General features: G+C 39.7%; 1 protein-coding gene across 3 annotated transcripts in view; it reads left to right on the forward strand.

The window, feature by feature from the left end:
- Positions 1-26278, forward strand: part of LOC126365821 (dosage compensation regulator) — a 187832-nt gene that overhangs the window by 128518 nt on the left and 33036 nt on the right. For all 3 annotated transcript variants that reach the window (XM_050008431.1, XM_050008442.1, XM_050008452.1), the window contains 6 exons: positions 8099-8193; positions 9121-9333; positions 9426-9600; positions 11700-11876; positions 16500-16690; positions 19329-19490. In XM_050008431.1, the coding sequence (XP_049864388.1) occupies positions 8099-8193; positions 9121-9333; positions 9426-9600; positions 11700-11876; positions 16500-16690; positions 19329-19490 (1013 nt within the window). The remainder of the gene's footprint in view (positions 1-8098; positions 8194-9120; positions 9334-9425; positions 9601-11699; positions 11877-16499; positions 16691-19328; positions 19491-26278) is intronic.

The following is a 26278-nucleotide window of genomic DNA, read 5'->3' on the forward strand; positions in this document are numbered from 1 at the left end:
GTGAAGGCCCTCATGAGACCTTCAGGATACTGGGCATGGTAACTCTCACCACATGCTGTTCCCAGGTGGTCAGGCTGTATTTGATTGCTTGGTGTGAAAGAGATGATAGCTGTCAACATGCAGATAGTGTTTGTGGTTAATGGCTTTAGTATAGACAGATCTGTTGATGAAGCCATCTGAAAGATGGAGCAGTGTCCAGAAACATGGTGTGGAGGGATTGAGGAGGACTGATTGAAGCAGATATGAGAGAAGGTGTTCAGGTTGTGAAGGACTGAGTATAGGTTATCTTGGCCCTGAGTCCATAATGTGAAGATATCAGTGAACCTGATTCAGACAAGGGGCATGGGTTTTGGGAAGCTAGAAAGGTTTCCTCTAGAAGGTCCATATAAGGGTGCAATGTGGGTGCACATGGATGGAAAATTGAGAGAGAGAGAGAGAGAGAGAGAGAGAGAGAGAGAGAGAGAGAGAGAGAAGTGATAATATGTGTGTATGTTAAACCCCCTCCCTCAAAAACATTTCTCTTCTTCATACCTTGTTCTCAATGGAGAAACATCTACAGACGTTAAAGTATCCTCTGGCATGCCACAGGGGAGTGTTATGGGACCATTGCTTTTCACAATATATATAAATGACCTAGTAGATAGTGTCGGAAGTTCCATGCGGCTTTTCGCGGATGATGCTGTAGTATACAGAGAAGTTGCAGCATTAGAAAATTGCAGCGAAATGCAGGAAGATCTGCAGCGAATAGGCACTTGGTGCAGGGAGTGGCAACTGACCCTTAACATAGACAAATGTAATGTATTGCGAATACATAGAAAGAAGGATCCTTTATTGTATGATTATATGATAGCGGAACAAACATTGGTAGCAGTTACTTCTGTAAAATATCTGGGAGTATGCGTGCGGAACGATTTGAAGTGAAATGATCATATAACATTAATTGTTGGTAAGGTGGGTGCCAGGTTGAGATTCATTGGGAAAATCCCTTAGAAAATGCAGTCCATCAACAAAGGAGGTGGGTTACAAAACACTGGTTCGACCTATACTTGAGTATTGCTCATCAGTGTGGGATCCGTACCAGGTCGGATTGACAGAAGTGTCAGACTCTGCAAGAGAGGCACTCTGCTTCGCTTTGTAGCTTGTTGTCCTGGTTTCGAGAGGGGGGTGTTTCTGGATGAGGTATCGAATATATTGCTTCCCCCTACTTATACCTCCCAAGGAGATCACGAATGTAAAATTAGAGAGATTCTAGTGTGCACGGAGGCTTTCCGGCAGTTGTTCTTCCCGCAAACCATACACGACTGGAACAGGAAAGGGAGGTAATGACAGGGTCTGTAAAGTGCCCTCCAGCACACATCGTTGGGTGGCTTGCAGAGTATAAATGTAGGTAGATAGACAGCTCCCCATGCGTACATACCTCCTCTGTGTTATCACAGGTGACGTGTCACTGATCTCATTTGTGCTAAGATTGCAGTACACTTGAGGTGCCTATTTGCTTCCTTCGCCCTGAGTGGAATGCATAAGTTCTAATAAATTTTCACCAACCTGCAGTCTTCTATAGTTGTTGCCCCTTGCACAGAAAACAGCATGTAGGCGGTGAATCCATAATCTTGAGGCTGTAAGACACTCTTAGCATAGAACTGTTATTTTAGAAATAAATTTCCAATCAGTTTGTTTATATGGGATGCCACTCGCTTTTTATTGGCAGAACACGAGAAACTGCAGAATTACATTCCGCTTTAGAGCCACAGATACTTTCTATTTTTCAACAAAATAATTAACTGTGTATTTCTGTAATTACGGTCACACGGTTCTCAACTAGACATTGTAGGTTAATTCTTAACGGATACAGCAGCAGACAACATGTTCATTCTCGGAGACTGCCGAACGAGCTCTAAATGTGCAGCCGAACCATTTCGCCCGCCATCCAAGTTGGACACAATCCGAAGATTGCCAAATTGCTTAGTCTGCCATTTTGTTTTGCAGTTTATTATTCTGCTGGTTATTAATACTTATAAAATAACGGAATGCTAACACACTATTGAAAGATGCTTTAATTTGAAATTCAAGTAAATATGCTGTTTAATTTTTCAAATATTAATAATAGAAGGTTGCCATTTTGGTGCCTAACTTCCGAACACAGCAGCCAATCGTGGAGCAGGGCCACAGTTTAGGCAGTCTGTCTCACTATACCTGTACCGAACAAACCATATGTCATCAGTACCTCACACCAACTGCTGCCTTCTCAGCTGCTCTAAAAAGAGCTGCTTGTGGCCGAATATGATGGTTGCAAAGCCAGAAATATTACATTGCTCGAAGGAGAATTTTTCAAGGTAGTCGGTAAAATGTATGGAGAAAGGGTGATGTGGTTTGGTGTCTGAAGTGCATTGGAGAGGTAGTGTTGGATTGTTGCAAGTCCATGGCCATGAGGGATTTCCTAGTATAGGGAGAGGCAGGGTGTATACATGGTGAAGGAAAAAAAATTCCCGGATGTTTCCTGGGTTTTCCAGTTGAAAATACACTTTCTCTCAGGTGAAAATACACTTTTTCCCGTTTTAAGGGACAGTATTTTTTTCCTTGGCACTGGAAAACTTATCAATCCTTAGAATGTTTATGGTTTTCTACACAGAGGTAGAAATTGCTGGCATTTTAGAAAACGAAACCCAGTGGGAAAAAAAACACGTTTTGGAAAGATCTTTGATGTGCAGCAACATGTACGGTGCATTTTTTCGTGTTACGGATGTATAAATTTGAATTCCACAATGAAATAGAGATTGCAATGCGCTTTTGTAAGCCAGTCATGGCTCATGTCACGTGATCTCGCCAGCTGATGACAGCATAGGACACGTGATGTAGTCAAGCAATAGGAAGATCACTCTTACGTAGTGCGAACACACAAAAAAGAAAAGTTAATGGTTTAAATTAATATACATACTGTTGCTACAAGAATAACAAAGCTTTCACAAATGATATTGGTCTCAAAGATTAAGCTGCAAGAGAAGCTAAGCATCCACATGTAATGCTGATCTTTTTGCGTGTGTTACACTTAAAATACATCGCACAAATGTGCCAGTAAAATTTGTAATACCAACGTAAATGTCTGATCTTCTGGGCTCAAAATTCTTCTAGATGGTTTTCCTCAAAGAGTTGATTTTTAAATGAGAGTTAAATGCTCTGTGATTTAAGAAATTCATCGTACATTCTCACGCATAGTTCAACTTGTGTAAAAGGAAATTTACTTTGAAAGTAAAACGTTTCAAGCCACCATTCGCAGTATTCACCAGTGACCTGTTGGAAATTGGTTTGTTTCAGTAGTTGCCAGAGAGCGCCAGATAACAAGCGTCACTGCGCGTGCGCAGCTATGATGACGCAGGAAGTTCGCGTCTTTGTACATGTAAAATGTTAAAAGATATTGCTTTATGTCATAAAAGAAACAAGACATCAAAGGATACTTCAAGAGCATCGGAATTGCGTGAACCATACTAAAATGCATAATTTGGCTTAAAGTCCACAATCGTTATGTCCAGATTCGGATGTAAATTTTCTTGAGTGCCAGTACTGTATTATCTCATGTTTGGTTCTTTATTATGGCATAATGCCATATGAGCTAGAAGATGGAAAACGTGCTCTTGAAATGCAGCGAACAATTGAAACTAGCCAACAGTGTGAAATTAAACAAATAAATTGACTGCCTCTGTGCAAAAGATTAATAAAAGCCAAATCTCTTTAGGAAACCGACAAAAATTTCATTGTTTTGCGAGACGATTAATGCTTGACTGTCAGAAAGGTGGAAATAAAATCTGAAACTAACAACATATTTTAGCCTTTCGTAATTATGTGAATGTATTTTAATTCATGTGGTAGCTCCCGGCCACAGAAGTCCGTTTTGTTTTCATTTAATGTGAGAGCAATAATCGAAGAGGAAACAGCAAAATCACTAAACGTAAACACAGGTCACATGGAGACTACCCACCTCCCCACTACAACTCAGACTGCTCTAGTGCTCTGTGAATCAGCCCTGGATCTACAATACTTCTGAACCGGAGAAATTTAGACAGTGGCACCCAGCCACACATCTGTAGCCAGAAGCGGGAGGAGGTACTACTCATACGCGACTCAACTGCGCATGCACAAGAGCCCACTCACAACTGCTCAAATGAATCTAATGTAAACAGCTGTCACGTCACGTTCATCGGAGGAAATTTGTTGTTAGGAAGCACTTCATAGTCTTCCTAAAGCCTTTGACACACTTTGGTTGACAGGCGCTTGTACGAGCACTGTATTTTGTTGTTCTATATGGCACATTTCCTTTGTGACTGCAGAAGCAGGATACAGTAATATCCTTCATTAGAGTATTGGTTCTTACCAGTCAAAATAACAAAAATTTAACTGGTAACTAAAACAATGACAAATTCCTGGGTCGTATACACCCTGGAGATGGCATCAGCAGTATTGAGAAGGGATCCAGATGGTAAAAGCTTCAAGATGGTGTAGAGTTGGCATTGCAATATGCTGGACCAAGTACATTAGTGTAGATAGCTGCAATCACTGAACAGGTTTTCATGTCGATATGATAACTATCTGTCCATCAGAGTGGATGGCCACGACCAAACTGCAGTCAAGAACAAAATTGACCAGCCAGTCACACAATATGTTGCTGAGCACAAGATGCCCAGTTTCAGTGAGTGCTTTCCACCTGGGCGATTTGGATCCATCACCATCCAACACATTCTTTGCTCCCATAGCCCTCTTGGCCTCATTCTCCATTAATCATCTGTTCCTCCACACAACTGTTTCCCATTTCTGTGTCCCACCACCCCTCCCAATTTGTGTCCCCATGTCACCTTTATTGTGCGCTGCTCCCCACTGGCATTTACACCAGTGTATCTGCTACCCATCCCTCCCACTTTCCTAGTCCGCAAACTGGCTGCCTCTCTTTGAGCTGCCATCTACGCACCTGCAATCCATTTGCCTTTCTCCTGCTCTCTCTCCCTCTACCAATCTCACTCTGGTTCACCTGCTGAATGCTCCAACTGTGAATCCAGCCAGCACCATATAGGGGCAAAGGAATATGGATATGTGCATGCGTGTGTATGCACTTTATCACAAGAAAGGATTCCTTCCAGAACATACCCAGTTTTTTTGTGAGCCTGTCTACGACTCAACGCTTCTGCTTTTTGGTTACCGGTTCAGTTGCCATCTTTGCTCCTGCATTCCTAGCTGGGAAATGGCGCCCCACCATCCCTCCAACCCACTAGTTACCCACCTCAAAGCCCTTCTTCCTGCCTCCAACTGCTCATAACCGACCTGGTGCTTTCATTTTGCTGTCACATGTCTAAAAGTCCTTAAACCGGTATTATATGACACGTCCTTCACTCTCATAACCTTCCTGGCTTCATTCTCCATTAACCCACTGTCCTTCCTCCCAACAGTTTGCCCTTCCTCTACCCTGTCTCCCCGTCCTACTTCACATCTGCACGTCACCTTCATCATGCACCACTCCCCACCTGTTGTGACATCCATAAATCACATACGTAACTGTTGCAGTTCCCACCATACCTCATGCATTCCTAGCTAGCTAAAAGGCTACCTCCGTCCAACCCACTAGCTGCTCACCCCAAATCCTTCTATCTGCCACCCACCACTCTCCCCCTGTACACACTCAACCCCTTCCACCCCAGTTCACCTGCTGAAGTTCAATCCTGGCACTGAGAGTACAGCTGCCACCACATTAGGGAACAAGTGTGTGTGTGTGTGTGTGTGTGTGTGTGTGTGTGTGTGTGTGTGTGTGTGTGTGTGTGTTTACTTTTGTTTTTCAGTGATTTGTCTTCTTTACTCCTAAATTATTCAGAAGTATTTTGATTCTGTCGTAACTGACCTGATGCTGTCATTATGTTGTCACATATCTGAAGGTACTTAAAGCCAGTATTAGACAACAGACCTATCGTTTACAAGTCTACACCAGCACCCCAAGAGTAAGTACTCGGAACCACAGACTAGTTTACATTGGTCACATCATTGAGTGTGAAGGTCGATATTTTTGTAAAACCAGTGCCTCAAGAATATGTACTCGGAACCACAGACTAGTTAGTTTACATTGGTTATGTCATTGAGTGTGAAAGTTGATTTTTTTGTAAAACTGCTATTTACTCACATTGAAACGTCTAAGAGGTTTACCGTCATACTTATTAAGCAGTTATTATTGTTTTGTGCAGTTATAATGAAATCATGTTACGATTGTACAGAATTATTGACTGATGTATTTATTTTATGTCATACTGGTACAAGCAAATTAGTATCGAATTTTACATTGCACAGTGTTTTAGACATGGATGTAATTATTTATACTGCATTTGTCATGACAGTGTCTGCCTTAGTTGTTAGGAGAATGGAAGAGTGATGACGTAATGCCAGTAAGGAATTGGATGACCCTGGCTGAAAAAAAGGGACAAAGGCAGGGAGGAGTTGAGGCTTGAAGATCCACAGGAAAATAGGAAGTTCGTCAGAATGATGGCGCCTTGCCGATCATATATGATGGGTTGTGACTGTGATGACACAGTAATAAGGGAAACTGTTTCATAGTAGTGTGACTTCAAAGATGGAAAATTGATTTTACAGTCCTCACTGGTCTCAGCCGACACAGCTGCCCTGGCTCTTGCAGCTATTCTGTCAATGCTGTATAAAACAAAAGATGCAATCAAATCAAGCACATGCAGTACTTTCACCAATTGAGCTGATACTTACACATAATGAAAGTAAAATTGTGCACACAAATATATCAAACATACAGACTCAGTATAAAACATTTGTAGACATACTTTATAGTGGAACAGGGTATTTAAAGGATCTGATTTAAGATTAAACATCTTTCCTTGCTGTAAATCTCAATAACCCCGTTTGTACCTTCTTTGTTTTATTCTATTTTTAAGATAAGTACCTATCATCAGATGGACAGCTTTTCTCACGGGCAATGCAAAAAACGAGAATTTTTGTTTTTTTATTGCCGTGTTTATAAAAATTTACAGAAAAAAATGTAGATTATATCTGTCAATAGCCAAAAGTGTCTTCAAGACTTGTCTACTGAGTATAAGTAAAAACAATAACAAAGCAAGCCTGCATGAAATACTGCTTTCTGGGCATGCACTCGTACATCTCTTCTACTGGTCATGCGCAGATCCACGACAGAATAGAATGGCTTCTGTTTCTCGCCAATGGATAAACAGTCTGCTGAAATGGCAAATTTTCCAGTTCACTCATTCTGCCACCAGGTGCCAGAAAATCTACACATGACTTGTACATAATAGGTGTGTCATGTATCACCAACTTAACCCCCTATCTGACTTCAGAAATATTCTAAGTGGTATTATTATTATTATTTCATATACAATACTGTAAGAAAAAGCAACTATATTCACAAATTTTTGTGTGTTTTATTTTCTTTTCATGTATTCATTGTTAAGAGATTTTTACTGTGTGGTATTTCCTGAAGTAAGGTGTTATCCAAATAGGAACGTTGGAGGCTTCACAAAAATTCTGTGTTTCTCTTCTTGTACATTTCTTGACAAATTCTCTTGCGTTTGAACAAGTATTTCATTGTTCCACCAAGTAAGATATTTTCTCCATTGACAGAATGGTTTTTGGGAAATGACATGCTGATAGCTAAATGTGTTGCAGATTTTGTTGTAGCTGCACGTAGGAGAGCAGTAAGTACAATCAAGCCAATTATTTGCGTCAGAGAACAGCCCAGAAACGTTTCTTCAACAATCATGCACTTTAAATACCAGCATATTTTCCAACAGTCAAACATAGGTATGTCAAGTTGATGAGAAACACTAGCTCAGAAAATTGCACAAAAATTGATGTGAACGAAATCTATACGCCCGACATGGAAGTTAGGTAAACTGCAGATGGAAATGGCTAACAGATTACGAAACACAGAAAGATAGATCTGTGCACTAGTTAACCAGGGATATAAGGGGCTTAATCCTTTGGTATATGAGATATGTATCCTTCACAGCAAGGCTGACCCTGTTGTGACATGCTACATATAATATTTTGTTGGAATGTTGTGTTAATGTCATAATATTTTGTTTTCCAGGAGGCTCTGCATATTCAATAATACCATTGCACTCACAGCTGCCAAGAGAAGACCAGCGCCGTGTATTTGAGCCTGTTCCAGATGGTGTTACAAAGGTAAGAAAAACATTTTCTGTGTGTGGGAGCTTAGAGAGAGTTGTGGAGGCTGCAGCAGATAGAGTCGGTTTTACAATTAGTGTTTAACAGATCAGTTCATTGTGAGTGAAAGTGGCTAAATAACTAAAGAAGCTTTTTAGGAAAAGCATAGATGGCTACTCACTGTAAAGATGACAAGTTGGTTTGCAGACAGACACAATGAAGAGGCTGTTACAGATTGAGCTTTTGGTTAAAGCCACCTTCAGAAAGGAAACACACATACACGCATGTGTGTGCACCCACATACGCACATGCACACGCAAGCAAGCAAGAACACTTCATGTGTCTGGCCAGAAGCCAGCCAGAGATAGCAGTCGTGTGTGTTTGCTTGGGTGTGTGCACTCGTGTGTTCGCGCGAGACCGCGATCGTGTGTTAGAGCGCGTGCGTGTGTTTGCGCATGTTCTTCCCATAATGTTGTTGATATCCCAACCTGAACTTTTCATTGTTTTAAGTAGCTCATTAACAGTTAAATTGGCTGAGAAATTGTAATCAAGAACAACAAAGGACATAGTGAAATTAAAAACTAGTGCAGTAACAGACAATAACAGATGTGTGAAACTAAGTCCCCATCAAGTAGCTTAATTTTGATGCAACATACCTGTGCAACCTTGTGGACTCCCTTCCTAACCTCGTCCAAGGGTGGAATTACATGGTATTAAATGAAGCTGGGTATGATTTCTCTAGCATGACTAATTATTTGTCCAGTGAGCTTAATAATGTGAAAAGATACACCCTGAAGAGGATACAGAAACAACAGTTCATTTGATAAAGCTCATCATGACTATTACTCATAATGTAAAGTGTGTGTAAATATTTGCATCAACTATGCAGGTGCCATCAGGTCACACACACAGTAAATAATGTTTTTTTTTCTTTTTTGTCTGCAGATAATTCTTTCAACGAATATAGCAGAGACGTCAATCACCATTAATGATGTCGTATTTGTGATTGACAGTGGCAAAGCAAAAATGAAGTTATTTACGTCACATAATAATATGACTAACTATGCAACTGTTTGGGCATCGAAAACTAATTTAGAGCAACGAAAGGGAAGAGCTGGTCGTGTTCGACCTGGCTTCTGCTTCCATTTATTGAGCAAGGTAATTACTAAATTTTTCTACAGAATTTAGTCTCATTCACTAATTGTCAATATTTTTGTTATTAATTCAGTTTCTCTTTTAAAATGATAAAGGCTCGCTTTGAAAAATTGGATGAGCATATGACGCCAGAAATGTTCCGTACTCCTTTACACGAGTTGGCACTGTCAATAAAACTACTACGTTTGGGAGCAATAGCACAGTTTCTTAGCAAGGCAATTCAGCCTCCACCTATTGATGCTGTAATTGAAGCTGAAGTCTTGCTTAGAGGTTGGTAAAAAATATTATAAATATAGTATAGGAAAAATATGTTCAGAATATTTTGATAACTGTCTATGATGTAGTTCCATAAGGCTATGAACTTCTCACTTTATGTGCAGAGATGATCGTGTTTCTTTAACTAATAAGTGAAATGTTGACCCTTTCATGTTTTGTCATTGTTCACATTGTTTTGTGAAGTCTTTTCCATATTATCCCCTGGAGAAAAATCTGAGGAATACTGACAAAAGCATATCATCTGATGAGCATCAAAATTGTGAAAAGTTCGAGTTGTGAATTATAAGAATTGTATTACTACCACCATTGTAGCTAGTATGAGGGGTAATCATAAGTCTTAAATGATGACATCAGAAGACAATAAACATACATAATTAAGTTTTTGTTTGCAAGTACATGCCTGCCGTCCTGTTAACATTGAAATCTCCATGCCACAGTACCGTAGCACACTTTTACAGGGGCAAAACCAAAATGGCACGACCCATTGATAAAGTGGATTATCATATGATAGTTCATTTTTGGCAGCAGCAGAAATATTGTAGTTATGTTATTAAGGCCAATCTGTTTGGGTAAAGGCACGATTTGAATGGATCTAACTCAGTTACAACGTTTTTGCTACTCCTGAAAACTAATTTCTCCACAATACAGCACTATATCGGTAGGTTGTGCTGTTTTATTTTGGTTCCTTGAGTGGCATGCTTCGTACTGCAGCATGTAGGATTCATTGTGCAGCAGGACTACAAAAAGTTAACTTGAAACAAACAAAAAATTTCATTGTGTAACTTCAGTTGTTCATGTCATAATTAAAACATTAGAGAAGATAAACTTCTTTGCCAAGATCTCTAATAATAACATTTATTCTTGATAACCGGTTTTGGTAATCAGTGTTACCATCTTCAGATCTAGATAGTGTTTATACAGTGTGACTACATACAAAGCAATTGTAATCCACAGTATTAGATACAGTATTAAAGAAAACAGAATAACCTATACCTATCTCATGAATTGGCAGGTATGTAACAGATGAGAAGGCTGATGCACTGGCATGTCAAAATTAAAACAACTATACACACAGTTATTAATCACATACAACTATATTGTCACACTTACAACAGAGTACACCATTGCAGCCAGGGTGCTGCTGGACAGGCAAGCAGTTACCAGTGAAGGATAGGCATTGACAAGTGGACTGACAGGTGTCACTAGTGTAAAATCATTTACGTGATTAGCTTACTATGTGCTAGTTAGGATAAAAATAAATCTAAAAACATGTTTAAAAATTATTGCCAATTTGTAATTAAAACAGAGTAAAACTTACTCCTGTAGCACTACTTCTACAAGGTCCCTATGTAGAAGCTGAATTTGTTTGGTAAAGTTACCACAAACTGATATACAATAGGTTACTTAACACAAGATTTAAGAGTTTACAAAAACGACAGACACAAGTACAAAGCCATTAAAATATTTAAATTTTACTTATCTTAAAAATTTAGATGTAAAATTCAATCTGTAGCAGTGTATGCTATGGTTACATTCAAAGTAACAGGAGTGTACTCAAATAGCAACGTAGTAAAAATAAAAATACGAAGTTTTAAAAAAATTATAAAGAGAGTTATCAGCACGGATTACTCACTTCTTTTGGGTAACCATCCATGCTGTAGAAAAACATGAATGAAAACCACATGAACCAAAACAGTAATGATAACAGCAATAATGGCAACACACTGATTTCAGCCACTGTAATTATATTATTACGTGAATGCTATTAATGTGGAAAAGGTTTAAAGGCATGTTTAAAAAAATATGTATATTGCCAAATATTTATTATTTGCAGAAGCTAAAAGATTATTCTTGTTGCACTTATCAAGTAATGTATCTATAAAGAGGCTGGATTAATATTTGATGCAGTTACCACAACTGATATCCAAGTGATTGCCCCCTCGAGATGAGTAAATGAAATGATAATTGAAGCTTTGACTACTTTTGTAGCCAGTGTAGTTTTCACTATACTATTAAGTAAAAATATGTTGTAGCAAGTCCCTTATTTCCTCACAGTATGCTTATCTTAAAAAGAGGCCATATTTTTGTTCCAGAAATGAAGTGCTTAGATAAAAATGATGAACTTACTCCATTGGGCCGAATACTGGCTAAGTTGCCTATTGAGCCAAGACTTGGTAAGATGATGATACTGGGGAATATGTTTTTCTGTGGTGATGCACTAGCAACCATGGCCGCCAACAGCTCGACCTTTCCAGAAGTGTTTGTTACTGGTGAGCCTCTTTTTTTTAAATATATATATAGGTAACATTAAAGTTTCTCATCTAATATTCACCTTCATCTAGCTTATTCAGAAGATTTATACTAATGTAGATATATTACAGTTTCCTTAGATCAGGAAAAATGCGAGACTTACTTCTCCATTACAGACCTGCCAATTATCTGCTCGTCCAGTTGAGCTGTTTCTGAAACTTCCTGGCAGGTTAAAACTGTGTGCCCGACCGAGACTCGAACTCGGGACCTTTGCCTTTCGCGGGCAAGTGCTCTACCAACTGAGCTACCGAAGCACGACTCACGCCCGGTACTCACAGCTTTACTTCTGCCAGTATCCGTCTCCTACCTTCCAAACTTTACAGAAGCTCTTCTGCGAAACATGCAGAACTAGCACTCCTGAAAGAAAGGATATTGTGGAGACATGGCTTAGCCACAGCCTGGGGGATGTTTCCAGAATGAGATTTTCACTCTGCAGCGGAGTGTGCGCTGATATGAAACTTCCTGGCAGGTTAAAACTGTGTGCCCGACCGAGACTCGAACTCGGGACCTTTGCCTTTCGCGGGCAAGTGCTCTACCATCTGAGCTACCGAAGCACGACTCACGCCCGGTACTCACAGCTTTACTTCTGCCAGTATCCGTCTCCTACCTTCCAAACTTTACAGAAGCTCTTCTGCGAAACATGCAGAACTAGCACTCCTGAAAGAAAGGATATTGTGGAGACATGGCTTAGCCACAGCCTGGGGGATGTTTCCAGAATGAGATTTTCACTCTGCAGCGGAGTGTGCGCTGATATGAAACTTCCTGGCAGGTTAAAACTGTGTGCCCGACCGAGACTCGAACTCGGGACCTTTGCCTTTCGCGGGCAAGTGCCCTACCAACTGAGCTACCGAAGCACGATTCACGCCCGGTACTCACAGCTTTACTTCTCCCAGTATCCGTCTCCTACCTTCCAAACTTTACAGAAGCTCTTCTGCGAAACATGCAGAACTAGCACTCCTGAAAGAAAGGATATTGTGGAGACATGGCTTAGCCACAGCCTGGGGGATGTTTCCAGAATGAGATTTTCACTCTGCAGCGGAGTGTGCGCTGATATGAAACTTCCTGGCAGGTTAAAACTGTGTGCCCGACCGAGACTCGAACTCGGGACCTTTGCCTTTCGCGGGCAAGTGCCCTACCAACTGAGCTACCGAAGCACGATTCACGCCCGGTACTCACAGCTTTACTTCTGCCAGTATCCGTCTCCTACCTTCCAAACTTTACAGAAGCTCTTCTGCGAAACATGCAGAACTAGCACTCCTGAAAGAAAGGATATTGTGGAGACATGGCTTAGCCACAGCCTGGGGGATGTTTCCAGAATGAGATTTTCACTCTGCAGCGGAGTGTGCGCTGATATGAAACTTCCTGGCAGGTTAAAACTGTGTGCCCGACCGAGACTCGAACTCGGGACCTTTGCCTTTCGCGGGCAAGTGCCCTACCAACTGAGCTACCGAAGCACGATTCACGCCCGGTACTCACAGCTTTACTTCTGCCAGTATCCGTCTCCTACCTTCCAAACTTTACAGAAGCTCTTCTGCGAAACATGCAGAACTAGCACTCCTGAAAGAAAGGATATTGTGGAGACATGGCTTAGCCACAGCCTGGGGGATGTTTCCAGAATGAGATTTTCACTCTGCAGCGGAGTGTGCGCTGATATGAAACTTCCTGGCAGGTTAAAACTGTGTGCCCGACCGAGACTCGAACTCGGGACCTTTGCCTTTCGCGGGCAAGTGCTCTACCAACTGAGCTACTGAAGCACGACTCACGCCCGGTACTCACAGCTTTACTTCTGCCAGTATCCGTCTCCTACCTTCCAAACTTGTTTCTGTTGACTGTGATGTTAAGAGTCTAAGATTTTGTCTTTAATGCTTTCTCTTGTAATACTTGGTCTATACTTATTCACTTGCATGGTGCTGCTTATCAAGTTCATTGAGAAGCTGAATGAGCAGTGGATCTACTCGGCTTTGGTTAAATTTTAATTGCAGCACTGTTACAAAGAAAAAAACATTGTGCATGTAAGAGTGAGGTCTTTGATTTCATTATGCAAGCTTTAGGAATGGTGGAGAGCTGTATAAAATGTGGAGTTCCAATGAGGAGCCCTTTACCACCTATTATTGCCAATCTCTTCATGGAAGATTTTAAAGACTGTGTACTGGAGTCACTGCCATTGAAACCTGTGTGGTGTTTGACATCATGGAAGTGAGAATTTAAACAGACTTTTGGAAAGTTTGAATTGAGTCCACCCAAACATTCACTTCATGATGCAGGTGGGAAAGAATGGCTACCTTGCCTTCCTTGTAGTGTTGATCAGGAGGAAGGTTGACAGGCCATTTATAAGAATCCATCTCACACTGATTTGTATCTTCTGGCCGATAATTATCACCATCAATCTCAGCATGACAAGATAACTACTATCATGATTTCTAGCAGAAAGTGGTTTTCATTGTTTCTTGTGAAATTTAGTCGGTAGTTTGGGATTTACTATTCAGTGTAAATGTCTTATCACAATTAATTAAAATTTAAGAGGGAATAGGTTTACATATGTGACAAGTCATATTTCCACAACTGTAGCTTGTGGGTGTTCAGTTAGCATCACTGTGACAATGAGTCCGCAAGAATATAAGACAAGAATGAAAATATGTATATCCCGTATAGTAATAAACTTAGCAATACACTTGTTGCAAAGAAACTGCAAATTTTATTCAGGAAGTAATAAGGTGACCTCTGTCTGTATAGATGTTCGGTTGAGTAAGAAGTTAGTTCAGTCTGCACAGTTGAAAGAAAACTATTAAACAAAGTTTTAGAAAGAAGTGGATGAGGACGCCAAACTCTATGGTATTTTAGGGACTAGTTCAATGAGTAACAACCTTTATGAAGTGTGTGCTTCTGTTTTGTTGAATTTTGTGCCTCATAAGTAATTAAACGGCTCTAAAAATGTGATGAAATTACATGTTTGTTGTTGTTGTTGTTGTTGTTGTTGTTGTTGTTGTGGTAGTCTTCAGTCCTGAGACTGGTTTGATGCAGCACTACATGCTACTCTATCCTGTGCAAGCTTCCTCATCTCCCAGTACCTACTGCAACCTACATCCTTCTGATTCTGCTTAGTGTAGTCATCTCTTGATCTCCCTCTACGGTTTTTACCCTCCACACGGCCCTCCAATACTAAATTGGTGATCCCTTGATGCCTCTGAACATGTCCTACCAACCAATCGCTTCTTCTGGTCAAGTTGTGCCACAAACTTCTCTTCTCCCCAATCCTATTCAATACTTCTTCATTAGTTATGTGATCTACCCATCTAATCTTCAGCATTCTTCTGTAGCACCACATTTCGGAAGCTTCTATTCTCTTCTTGTCCAAACTATTTATTGTCCATGTTTCACTTCCATACATGGCTACACTCCATACAAATACTTTCAGAAACGACTTCCTGACACTTAAATCTATACTCAATGTTAACAAATTTCTCTTCTTCAGAAATTCTTTCCTTGCCATTGCCAGTCTACATTTTATATCTTCTCTACTTCGACCATCATCAGTTTTTTGCTCCCCAAATAGCGAAACTCCTTTACTACTTTAAGTGTCTCATTTCCTAATTTAATTCCATCAGCATCACCCAACTTAATTCGACTAAATTCCATTGTCCTCATTTTGCTTTTTTTGATTGTCATCTTATATCCTCCTTTCAAGACACTATCAATTGCATTCAACTGCTCTTTCAAGTCCTTTGCTGGCTCTGACAGAATTACGATGTCATCGGCGAACCTTAAAGTTTTTATTTCTTCTCCATGGATCGGGGATAGACTACAGCCCTGTCTCACTCCCTTCCCAACCACTGCTTCCCTTTCATGTCCCTCAACTCTTATAACTGCCATCTGGTTTCTGTACAAATTGTAAACAGCCTTTCGCTCCCTGTATTTTACCCCTGCCACCTTCAGAATTTGAAAGAGAGTATTCCAGTCAACATTGTCAAAAGCTTTCTCTAAGTCTACAAATGCTAGAAATGTAGGTTTGCCCTTCCTTAATCTAGCTTCTAAGATAAGTCGTAGGGTGAGTATTGCCTCCAGTGTTCCAACATTTCTACGGAATCCAAACTGATCTTCCCCGAGGTCGGCTTCTACCAGTTTTTCCATTCATCTGTAAAGAATTCGCGTTAGTATTTTGCAGCCGTGACTTATTAAACTGATAGTTGGGTAACAGTCAGCACCTGCCTTCTTTGGGATTGGAATAATTATATTCTTCTTGAAGTCTGAGGGTATTTCGCCTGTTGCATACACCTTGGTCACCAGATTGTAGAGTTTTGTCAGGACTGGCTCTCCCAAGGCCGTCAGTAGTTCCAATGGAATGTTGTCTACTCCGGGGCCTTGTTTCGACTCACGTCTGTACAGTAATAATTTCGAAAGGGGATGCAACAAGTACTTTCTAATGCTTAGTATTTTTTAATGAAATGTTTCTGTTCATGGTAGTTGGTAGAGAAAGTATGAGTTACCATGTGTTACAGATAAATTTTGTATGCTGTATAAGTATTAAATAATGTGCAGTTTCCTATTACTGGCAGCCTGTTAGATTAATGGTCTTATACTTTCAGGCATGGACAATCGCCGTTTGACATACCAACAAAAAGCATTTGCTGGTGGTAGGCATTCAGATCATATTGCTATGCTCAATGCATTCCAAGCATGGGAAGATGTACGCATGAATGGTGAACAAGCTGAAATCGCTTTTTGTGAGCACAAGTTGTTGTCGATGCCCACATTACGTGTAACATGGGAGGCAAAGGTGAGTCTCTCTCTCTCTCTCTCTCTCTCTCTCTCTCTCTCTCTCTCTCTCTCCTCACACACACACACACACACACACACACACACACACACACACACACACACACACAAAATCATCAAATTGAATGCCATCTATGAGACCAATAGATGTGTATCAACTGTTGGGTTGACAAATTCTGAACTGTGTGTAAGACAGAATGTGGACATTGGTTGCACGTGTGTGTGTTTTTATGTATTAATATGATGTAAATTCATTGTGCCTTTCTACCGGCGCTTTCCCGCTTGGTAAGTCTTGGAATCTTTGTTTTTAATATATTTTTATGTTTTAACGTTGATTTAATTTTATTTGTTTCATCATCTTGTATTTTCATCCATGTGATTGCTTTATTTATTTCTATTTCTCATATTGCACCCCCCCCCCCCCCCACACACACACACACACACGTGCAACCAATGTCCACATGCGCACGCGCTAGTGTTATTTGTGAGTTGTGCTAGTGGGAGTGTGTGTGTGTGTGTGGGGGGGGGGGGGGGGGGGGGGGGGGTTGATGAAGGCTTTAATTGTGAGTCTTTTTGTTGTCCTATCTGTGACTTAGCATCTCTGTTATATGGTGAGTAGAAACTTTCCTTCTTGTAATATTGTTATTTTCCCTCTTAGATTTCCATTGTTTGGCTTCATTCAGTTAATTCATTTAAATAGTTTTTTTATTTTTCTTTGTCATGTAATTATAATCATCATATTAACTTTCCATTTGCTCTCATTTTTCTATCATTCTTTTTCCACATGGAATTTTTGTTCATGTGATTTTAATTATTTTTATGTATTAACGTTGATTTAATTTTATTTGTTTCATCATCTTGTATTTTCATCCATGTAATTGCTTTATTTATTTCTATTTCTCATATTGCTTGAATTTCATTATGCTTATAATCCATTCTTTTAGTTCAGTATTCATCTGCATTATTTTGTCCCTAGTGTGATAGGAATTTAATTGTTTGTATGATGATTACCATCCAAAAAAAACATACATATTGTAACTAAAAATAAATTTTGGCACCATTGCTTTGTCAGTATAGATAGGTTATTTGATCTTTGTGTTTTTGGCTGATAGATCAGCATTATTAAGTGTTTAAATATTATGATAGGTAAGTAAAAATAATGAAATTCACATGCACAAAACTACCAAGTGGAAAATAATTCTAGGAATAAAAATGAGGGCAGGTGAAAAAGTTGATATGACGCTTCAAATGATGTGCCAGTCAATAGAAATAATTTAAACCAATTAACTGAATAGAAATACGGATCATTGTCATTTCGATAAAAGTTTCAAACTAAAGAAATTGAAAGCACTTGATGAAATTCAAACCCAAAATGTTCTGCATGCAAGGACTGTACTCAATAGATTACTCTATACAATCAGTCCTTACAGCATTCCTTTTTTTAAAGCTGTAGAGCATCAAGCAAAATTATGATTTTTTAAAATTATTTGTAAATGAGGACCCACGAGAGTGAGCAGCTGCAGGATGTGACACATGGGGGCCTTAACCTGCATAACTGTAAAGATGGTTTCAAAACATCGATGGCACCACTGGGAAGTTCCCTGTTTAAGAAGGCAAGAAGAAGCAAATGGCACTGAGGATACGATTATTGTATGAGGGAAGTGTAAGTTGTTTGATAGTTGGAGGGAAGAGAACAGTATGGTGGAAGTGGACAGATGGTCTGAAACAAGAAGGAATTGCTCTACCTTTATTACTTTCCGTAGCTGTGGAGTATCGTGTAATACACACGGGGGCAAGAGAGATGGGAAGCAGCTTTGTTTCTGCTTGATTTATGGGTCAGTATAGAAAAAAATTGATGTTTGGTAAGAAGTGCAAGGGCGTGGCCTAAAATTTAACACAAAGAACTGTGAGTTGGTAGGCACGAAAAGGAAAAAAGGACAGACCTACAGTAAACGTGACATTGTAGGCAAGCAGCTGAAAATGGTGGAAAATTTAAAGTACTTGAGTAAGATAAAGTAGGAAAACGAAAGAAATGGCAAAAGTGAGTGAGTTTACAAGGCAAGCTGAAATCTTTATGAAGAGTTTGAGAGGAATTACATGGGACAAATAAGTGAAGTAAAATACTCAATAAGTCAGAAATGTGTTACAAAATAGAAAAGATGAGACATGAAAATGTTAGGAAGAGAACACATAAGGATCACCAGCAAGGTAATATTGAGTGAAAAAGTTAAATATTTAGTGAAAAAGTTAAAATTATTTGTGGATGTAAAGTGTGTTTGAGAAGAGGATGGCTAGAAAAATGTGTAAGATGAAGATGGAAGGCAAGAGACCAAAGGGAAGGCCAAGTTATAAAGTGAATGAAAAGAGTAGAAGGGGAAGCATTCATAAGAGAGAGGACTGGGCCATAAGATTGACAAAGATGTGGTCGTAAGGGCAGAAAGGATGTGGTCGTGAGGGCAGAGAAGGTGGCGAGTCTTGGGGTCTTAGCAAACTCCCCCACTATTGGGGAAATTAGGATGATGTAGGTTTGACTTTTCTGTTACATGTTTGTTTAACTCTAAACATGCCAAAACATTTTTTTAGGATTCTAATTTACTTCGGTGTATTTGCTTTTCATCAATCACTTACTAAATTTCCAGAATCAGCTTAAGGATTTACTGCAGTCAATTGGGTTTCCAGAGGAATCAATGGCTCCTCAGCCTCTGAACTTCAGTGGACCTGACCCAAAACTTGATATGGTAACAGCCCTGATGTGTATGGGGTTGTACCCAAATGTGTGCTATCATAAGGATAAGAGGAAGGTATGTTTAATTTGATTCACTTTCTGATGTCTGAAAAAAAAATAAATAAATAAATAAACACATTGTCTAGATAAGAGGAAAACTACCAAATGTGAATTCTCAATATATATATGACACACACATTTGCTTGAAACAGTATTAGTCCTAGTCCATCAAACTTATTGCTACTATTGTATTTCTACATTATCAGCAGCTCTATACTTTCCTGGAAGTTGGAAGTAACATTGAAATGGATTTACAAATTAAAAACTTGACACTTCCAATGTCATATGTATTTTTTAATGACTGTAATTATCTTACTTCAACCAGTATCTCACCAGGATTTAGAGTTCCTGGTTACATTTACATGGGATGCAGTAAAGGTACTGCAATCCACTATTTGTGATTTGATACTTGTTTTTCTATAGGAATAACATGTGTCCTTTAGTAATTAAAATACACCATCATAGGGATTCTTGTTGTTGTGGTCTTCAATCCTGAGACTGGTTTGATGCAGCTCTCCATGCTACTCTATCCTGTGCAAGCTTCATCATCTCCCAGTACCCACTGCAACCCACATCCTTCTGAATCTGCTTAGTGTAGTCATCTCTTGGTCTCCCTCTGCAATTTTTACCCTCTACGCTGCCCTCCTACACTAAATTGGTGATCCCTTGATGCCTCAGAACATGTCCTGCCAACCGATCCCTTCTTCTGGTCAAGTTGTGCCACAAACTTCTCTTCTCCCCAATCCTATTCAATACTTCCTCATTAGTTATGTGATCTACCCATCTAATCTTCAGCATTCTTCTGTAGCACCACATTTCTAAAGCTTCTATTCTCTTCTTGTCCAAACTAGTTATCGTCAATGTTTCACTTCCATACATGGCTACACTCCATACAAATACTTTCAGAAATGACTTCCTCACACTTAAATCTATACTCGATGTTAACAAATTTCTCTTCTTCAGAAACACTTTCCTTGCCATTGCTAGTCTACACTTCATATCCTCCCTACTTCGACCATCATCAGTTATTTTGCTCACCAAATAACAAAACTCCTTTACTACTTTAAGTGTCTCATTTCCTAATCTAATTCCCTCAGCACCACCCGACTTAATTCGACTACATTCCATTATCGTTGTTTTGCTTTTGTTGGTGTTCATCTTATATCCTCCTTTCAAGACACTATGAATTCCATTCAACTGCTCTTCCAAGTCCTTTGCTGTCTCTGACAGAATTACGATGTCATCGGCGAACCTTAAAGTTTTTATTTCTTCTCCATGGATCGGGGATAGACTACAGCCCTGTCTCACTCCCTTCCCAACCACTGCTTCCCTTTCATGTCCCTCGACTCTTATAACTGCCATCTGGTTTCTGTACAAATTGTAAACAGCCTTTCACTCCCTGTATTTTACCCCTGCCACCTTTAGAATTTGAAAGAGAGTATTCCAGTCACATTGTCAAAAGCTTTCTCAAAGTCTACAAATGCTAGAAACATAGGTTTGCCCTTCCTTAATCTAGCTTCTAAGATAAGTCGTGAAGTCAGTACTGCCTCACGTGTTCCAACATTTGTACGGAATCCAAACCGATCTTCCCCGAGGTCGGCTTCTACCAGTTCTTCCATTCGTCTGTAAAGAATTCACGTTAGTATTTTGCAGCTGTGACTTATTAAACCAATAGTTCGGTAATTTTCACATCTGTCAACACCTGCTTTCTTTGGGCTTGGAATTATTATATTCTTCTTGAAGTCTGAGGGTATTTCGCCTGTCTCGTACATCTTGCTCACCAGATAGTAAAGTTTTGTCAGGACTGGCTCTCCAAAGGCCACCAGTAGTTCCAATGGAATGTTGTCTACTCCGGGGGCCTTGTTTCTACTCAGGTCTTTCAGTGCTCTGTCAAACTACACGCAGTATCATATCTCCCATTTCATCTTCATCTACATCCTCTTCCATTTCCATAATATTGTTCTCAAGTACATCGCCCTTGTATAGACCCTCTATATACTCCTTCCACCTTTCTGCTTTCCCTTCTTTGCTTAGAAGAGCTCTTGATGTTCATACGAGTGGTTCTCTTATCTGCAAAGGCCTCTTTAATTTTCCTGTAGACAGTATCTACATTACCCCTAGTGAGATAACCCTCCACATCCTTACATTTGTCCTCTAGCCATCCCTGCTTAGCCATTTTGCACTTCCTGTCGATCTCATTTTTGAGACGTTTGTATTCCTTTTTGCCTGCTTCATTTACTGCATTTCTATATTTTCTCCTTTCATCAATTAAATTCAATATTTCTTCTGTTACCCAAGGATTTCTACTAGCCCTTGTCTTTTTACCTACTTGATCCTCTGCTGCCTTCACTACTTCATCCCTCAAAGCTATCAATTCTTCTTCTACTGTATTTCTTTCCCCCATTTGTGACAGTTGTTCCCTTATGCTCTCCCTGAAACTCTGTACGACCTCAGTTTGTGCAGGTCCCATCTCCTTAAATTCCCACATTTTTGCAGTTGCAGTTTCTTCAGTTTTAATCTACAGTTCACAACCAATAGATTGTGGTCAGAGTCCACATCTGCCCCTGGAAATGTCTTACAATTTAAAACCTGGTTCCTAAATCTCTGTCTTACCATTACATAATCTATCTGATACCTTTTAGTATCTCCAGGCTTCTTCCATGTATACAGCCTTCTTTTATGATTCTTGAACCAAGTGGTACCTATGATTAAGTTGTGCTCTGTGCAAAATTCTACCAGGTGGCTTCCTCTTTCATTTCTTTGCCCCAGTCCATATTCACCTACTACGTTTCCTTCTCTCTCTTTTCTTACTACCAAATTCCAGTCACCCATGACTATTAAATTTTCATCTCCCTTCACTATCGGAATAATTTCTTTTATTTGATCATACATTTCTTCAATTTCTTTGTCGTCTGCAGAGCTATTTGGCATATAAACTTGTACTACCGTAGTAGGTGTGGGCTTCAAAGCTATCTTGGCAACAATAATGCGTTCACTATGCTGTTTGTAGTAGCTTACCCGCATTCCTATTTTCCTATTCATTATTAAACCTACTCCTGCATTACCCCTATTTGATTTTGTATTTATAACCCTGTAGTCACCTGACCAAAAGTATTGTTCCTCCTGCCACCGAACTTCACTAATTCCCACTATATCAAACCTTAACTTATCTATTTCTCTTTTTAAATTTTCTAACCTACCTACCCGATTAAGGGATCTGACATTCCACGCTCCGATCTGTAGAACGCCAGTTTTCTTTCTCCTGATAACGACATCCTCTTGAGTAGTCCCCGCCCGGAGATCCGAATGGGGGACCATTTTACCTCTGGAATATTTTACCCAAGAGGACGCCATCATCATTTAATCATACAGTAAAGCTGCATGCCCTCGGGAAAAAGTACGGCCGTAGTTTCCCCTTGCTTTCAGCCATTTGCAGTACCAGCACAGCAAGGCTATTTTGGTTAGTCCAGATCAGTCAATCATGCAGACTGTTGCCCCAGCAAAGGCTGCTGCCCTTCTTCAGGAACCACGTATTTCTCTGGCCTCTCAACAGATACCCCTCCGTTGTGGTTGCACATACAGTACGGCTATCTGTATCGCTGAGGCACGCAAACCTCCCCACCAACGGCAAGTTCCATGGTTCATGGGGGGAGGATCATAGGGATACTCCCATACAAAAAGTTTTCTGTGAAAAATATGTTTTTGATTATAGATACTAAAAGCTTCCACAAGGTGTTTTGTTTTCTCTCTGTCTCTTTAAGTATTGCTCATTTAAAGTGCCTTTTTGCCGCATGGATGTACTGCCTCCTTGTCACAAGTTTACATGAAGATTCAAATGGGTAGAGGACCAATGACCGTGTAGTTTGTCCACTTTAACCCTTCAGAAAACTGCATAATATGTGTTCCCAAACAAACTTTTATTTTATTGCACTAATTTAACTAATTTTGTATTTATATTTCTTATTGCAGAAGTTGCTGTAAAGATGCCATAAACTGATTCCCATTTAAGACTTTTCCCCTTAATACATTCTTTACTCATGACCACCTCAAGAATGTTTTGGCAAGATGTTACAATATTGCTCATTCTTGTATTGCCCATAGTGCTCACACACTTCCGGTTATTTAACTACATTAATTCTGATGGTTACCTTACACTCCAATTCAGATTTTTAAAGAACCTAAAAGTTCATCATGAGCATTAATAAAAATAATTTTTGCTAATACAAATAATAGCTGTCTGAGCTCGTTTACAAAATAATTGACATTGTTCTTATGGTCACTTTTAGAATCTTCAAATTACATTCGAGTCTTCTCATGGTGAACCTTCTTTGTATTCTCTTTCTTCATGGGTGTGTGTCTCCACCTTCATCACTGTGTTCTCTTATCTCTGTCACACAGAGGCTTTATTTCATTTCTGTACACAATAAATCCCATTAATCTCACTCTGTTGGCACACCATTCCCACTCTAAAGAGGGACTACACATTCCAGACTGGGCGGGCAATCGGTTGCATTCTAGATAGTCATGCTTTTTGTGCAACGGTGTGCCTGGGGAATAATGATGCTAGTTTTATTTTTATTTTCCTAGTAATCTTCCTCTTCCATATAAATACAACCTGATGCCACCATGTTCTCATACTGAAGCCACTGTTACTCATTTCCTCCAACTATTTGAGGTCATCCTCTGTTTTTACAGAATTGCTATTAAGGAACACTGTTTTACATCTGTGGAGCAGTCAAATATTATACACTCAGTAGAACCAATCCCAGGATCAAAAATATATGGCACTGTACCTAATCCCATAAATATTATAAATGTGAAAGTTATGTGTGTGAGAATGTATGTTAGACCTTCACCCAACACCCAGGCTACCTTTTATTCGAAAAAGAAAAACTGTCTCCGTGGGAAGGGTAATACGAATAAAACATAATCACTGAAGCTTAACTGCCAAATGAATGCATTAGCGAAGAGATAGGTTTTTAAAAGTTTTGACAAATAAAATGTATTGGATTGATATTATTGTGATTCTTAAACAGTGACTTGATTTTTCTATTTGCATTTGAATAATTTATAATTTTTTGTGGATTTTATTTGCTTCTAGTTCAGAAGAATTAATGTTGAGAACTTGGATTGTGGAAGTGTATTGGATTGTGATACTATCATGATTGATAAAAATTGTTTTTATTTCCCCTTTGGATTTCAGTAATTTCTAGTTTCTTTAGTGATTTCAACTTTTTCTACATATCGAAAGTGAGCTTTTCACGCATTGAAGTCGCTTTTCTGTTACATTTGAGTTATTCGCAGTCTTTTTGGTTATTTTGTTGTTTCTTTCCTTCATTCAATTGGGCATTTGTTTTGGATTACCGAATGTGTCATCTATTTGGTTGTGTTTTTGCCGGTGTAGTTACTTATTATATTAGGTTGTTTGGATCAAATCTCTTTCGACATCAGTTTCTGTTTAGCAATTGCTGTTTGAATTTCTAATTACTGGCAACATAAGTCTAATATCTCACATAGCTCAGAAAGAGCTCAAGCTATGAAGATAGCTAGACAGCAACCATCATTTGTTCATGCTGAACAGCAGAGAATTCAGCAGGCGGAGCGTCAGGAAAAAAAGCGGCTGAAACCTTGGAGCAGGCTGCTGTTCGGCATCAGTAGAATGCTAAACGCATTTGCATCTCAGCGTGCACCTGAGGCATCAGAGAAGTCCTATCCTCAATGCCATTATACAGCAGAATGCGTAGCATCTTGGAATGCTTTGAGACAGCTGAAGATCCACCTTCTCTGTGTCAGGAGAATGAAACATGCATGGCAGTGCGTGCCCTGAAACAGTCGAAGAGGCATACGCACGTTTACTTGCTGTTGCCCAACGAAAAGTTCAATGTCTGCAAATATTTGCATTGAGTACCTGGGGATTTTTTAAAAAAAAGTGCTTTTGACTTTGATCCAACTATAGATTACACTAACCACAGGCTCATCAAAATTGACTATATGAACAAGGCACACAGATTTTGTGGAGAGGAAATGGTGGGAATGTGTTACTCTGGGGGGGGGGGGGGGGGGTATGGAAGATAATGAGGCGGAATCTGATAGACATTAGCAAATTATTCAGGGAGTTGAATGGGTAACAGTACTAAAAATACACAAAAGTTCTGCATCATCACATTGTGTTGATGTATGAGTTTAATACAGCTCTTGAGAGCTGCAAGGTGGTGATCCATGAGGATCACATGCCGAGTGAGCAGCACGCACGCCACTACAATGTGCCAGCCACAGCTGAAGTCATGACTGCATTTGCGAGTGTCGACTAGTATCCCATTATGTTTTGGAAATGAAAAGGAGGATATCATTTCTCAAACACACATGGGCACTGGGCAACCAAACCCGAACAGAAAAGTGACATGCAGGGATTTCTACATGTTTCACCTGATGGTCTGTGAACACTGTTTCATCTTACCTCCACGAATATACGCAGGAAGCATTCTCCTTTGTCTGGCGCTATGGCCAATCAGACTTTATCATCTTCACATACAAACCAGCCTCTACCAATATCAGGGAAGGACTGATGGACATACAGAAACAGACTGACTGCCATAGCATAGTGCGACTTTGAGCAGCAGTGAAGTGGCCTGATGGATATTGAGCTTGCTGCTTCACTAGAGGCATGTAACAATGACACATCTTATTTATTTACAGCCAGGATCGTGTATTGTATTCACAGCAGAGCTACTAGAAATCAACAGGGCCCTACATTTTGTTTCTCAGGCCTCCCCCCCCAGTTTTTTAAAATGTACCTGCTCAATG

The sequence above is a fragment of the Schistocerca gregaria genome, chromosome 1, assembly GCF_023897955.1.
Source record: "Schistocerca gregaria isolate iqSchGreg1 chromosome 1, iqSchGreg1.2, whole genome shotgun sequence".
Classification (NCBI taxonomy): domain Eukaryota; kingdom Metazoa; phylum Arthropoda; class Insecta; order Orthoptera; family Acrididae; genus Schistocerca; species Schistocerca gregaria.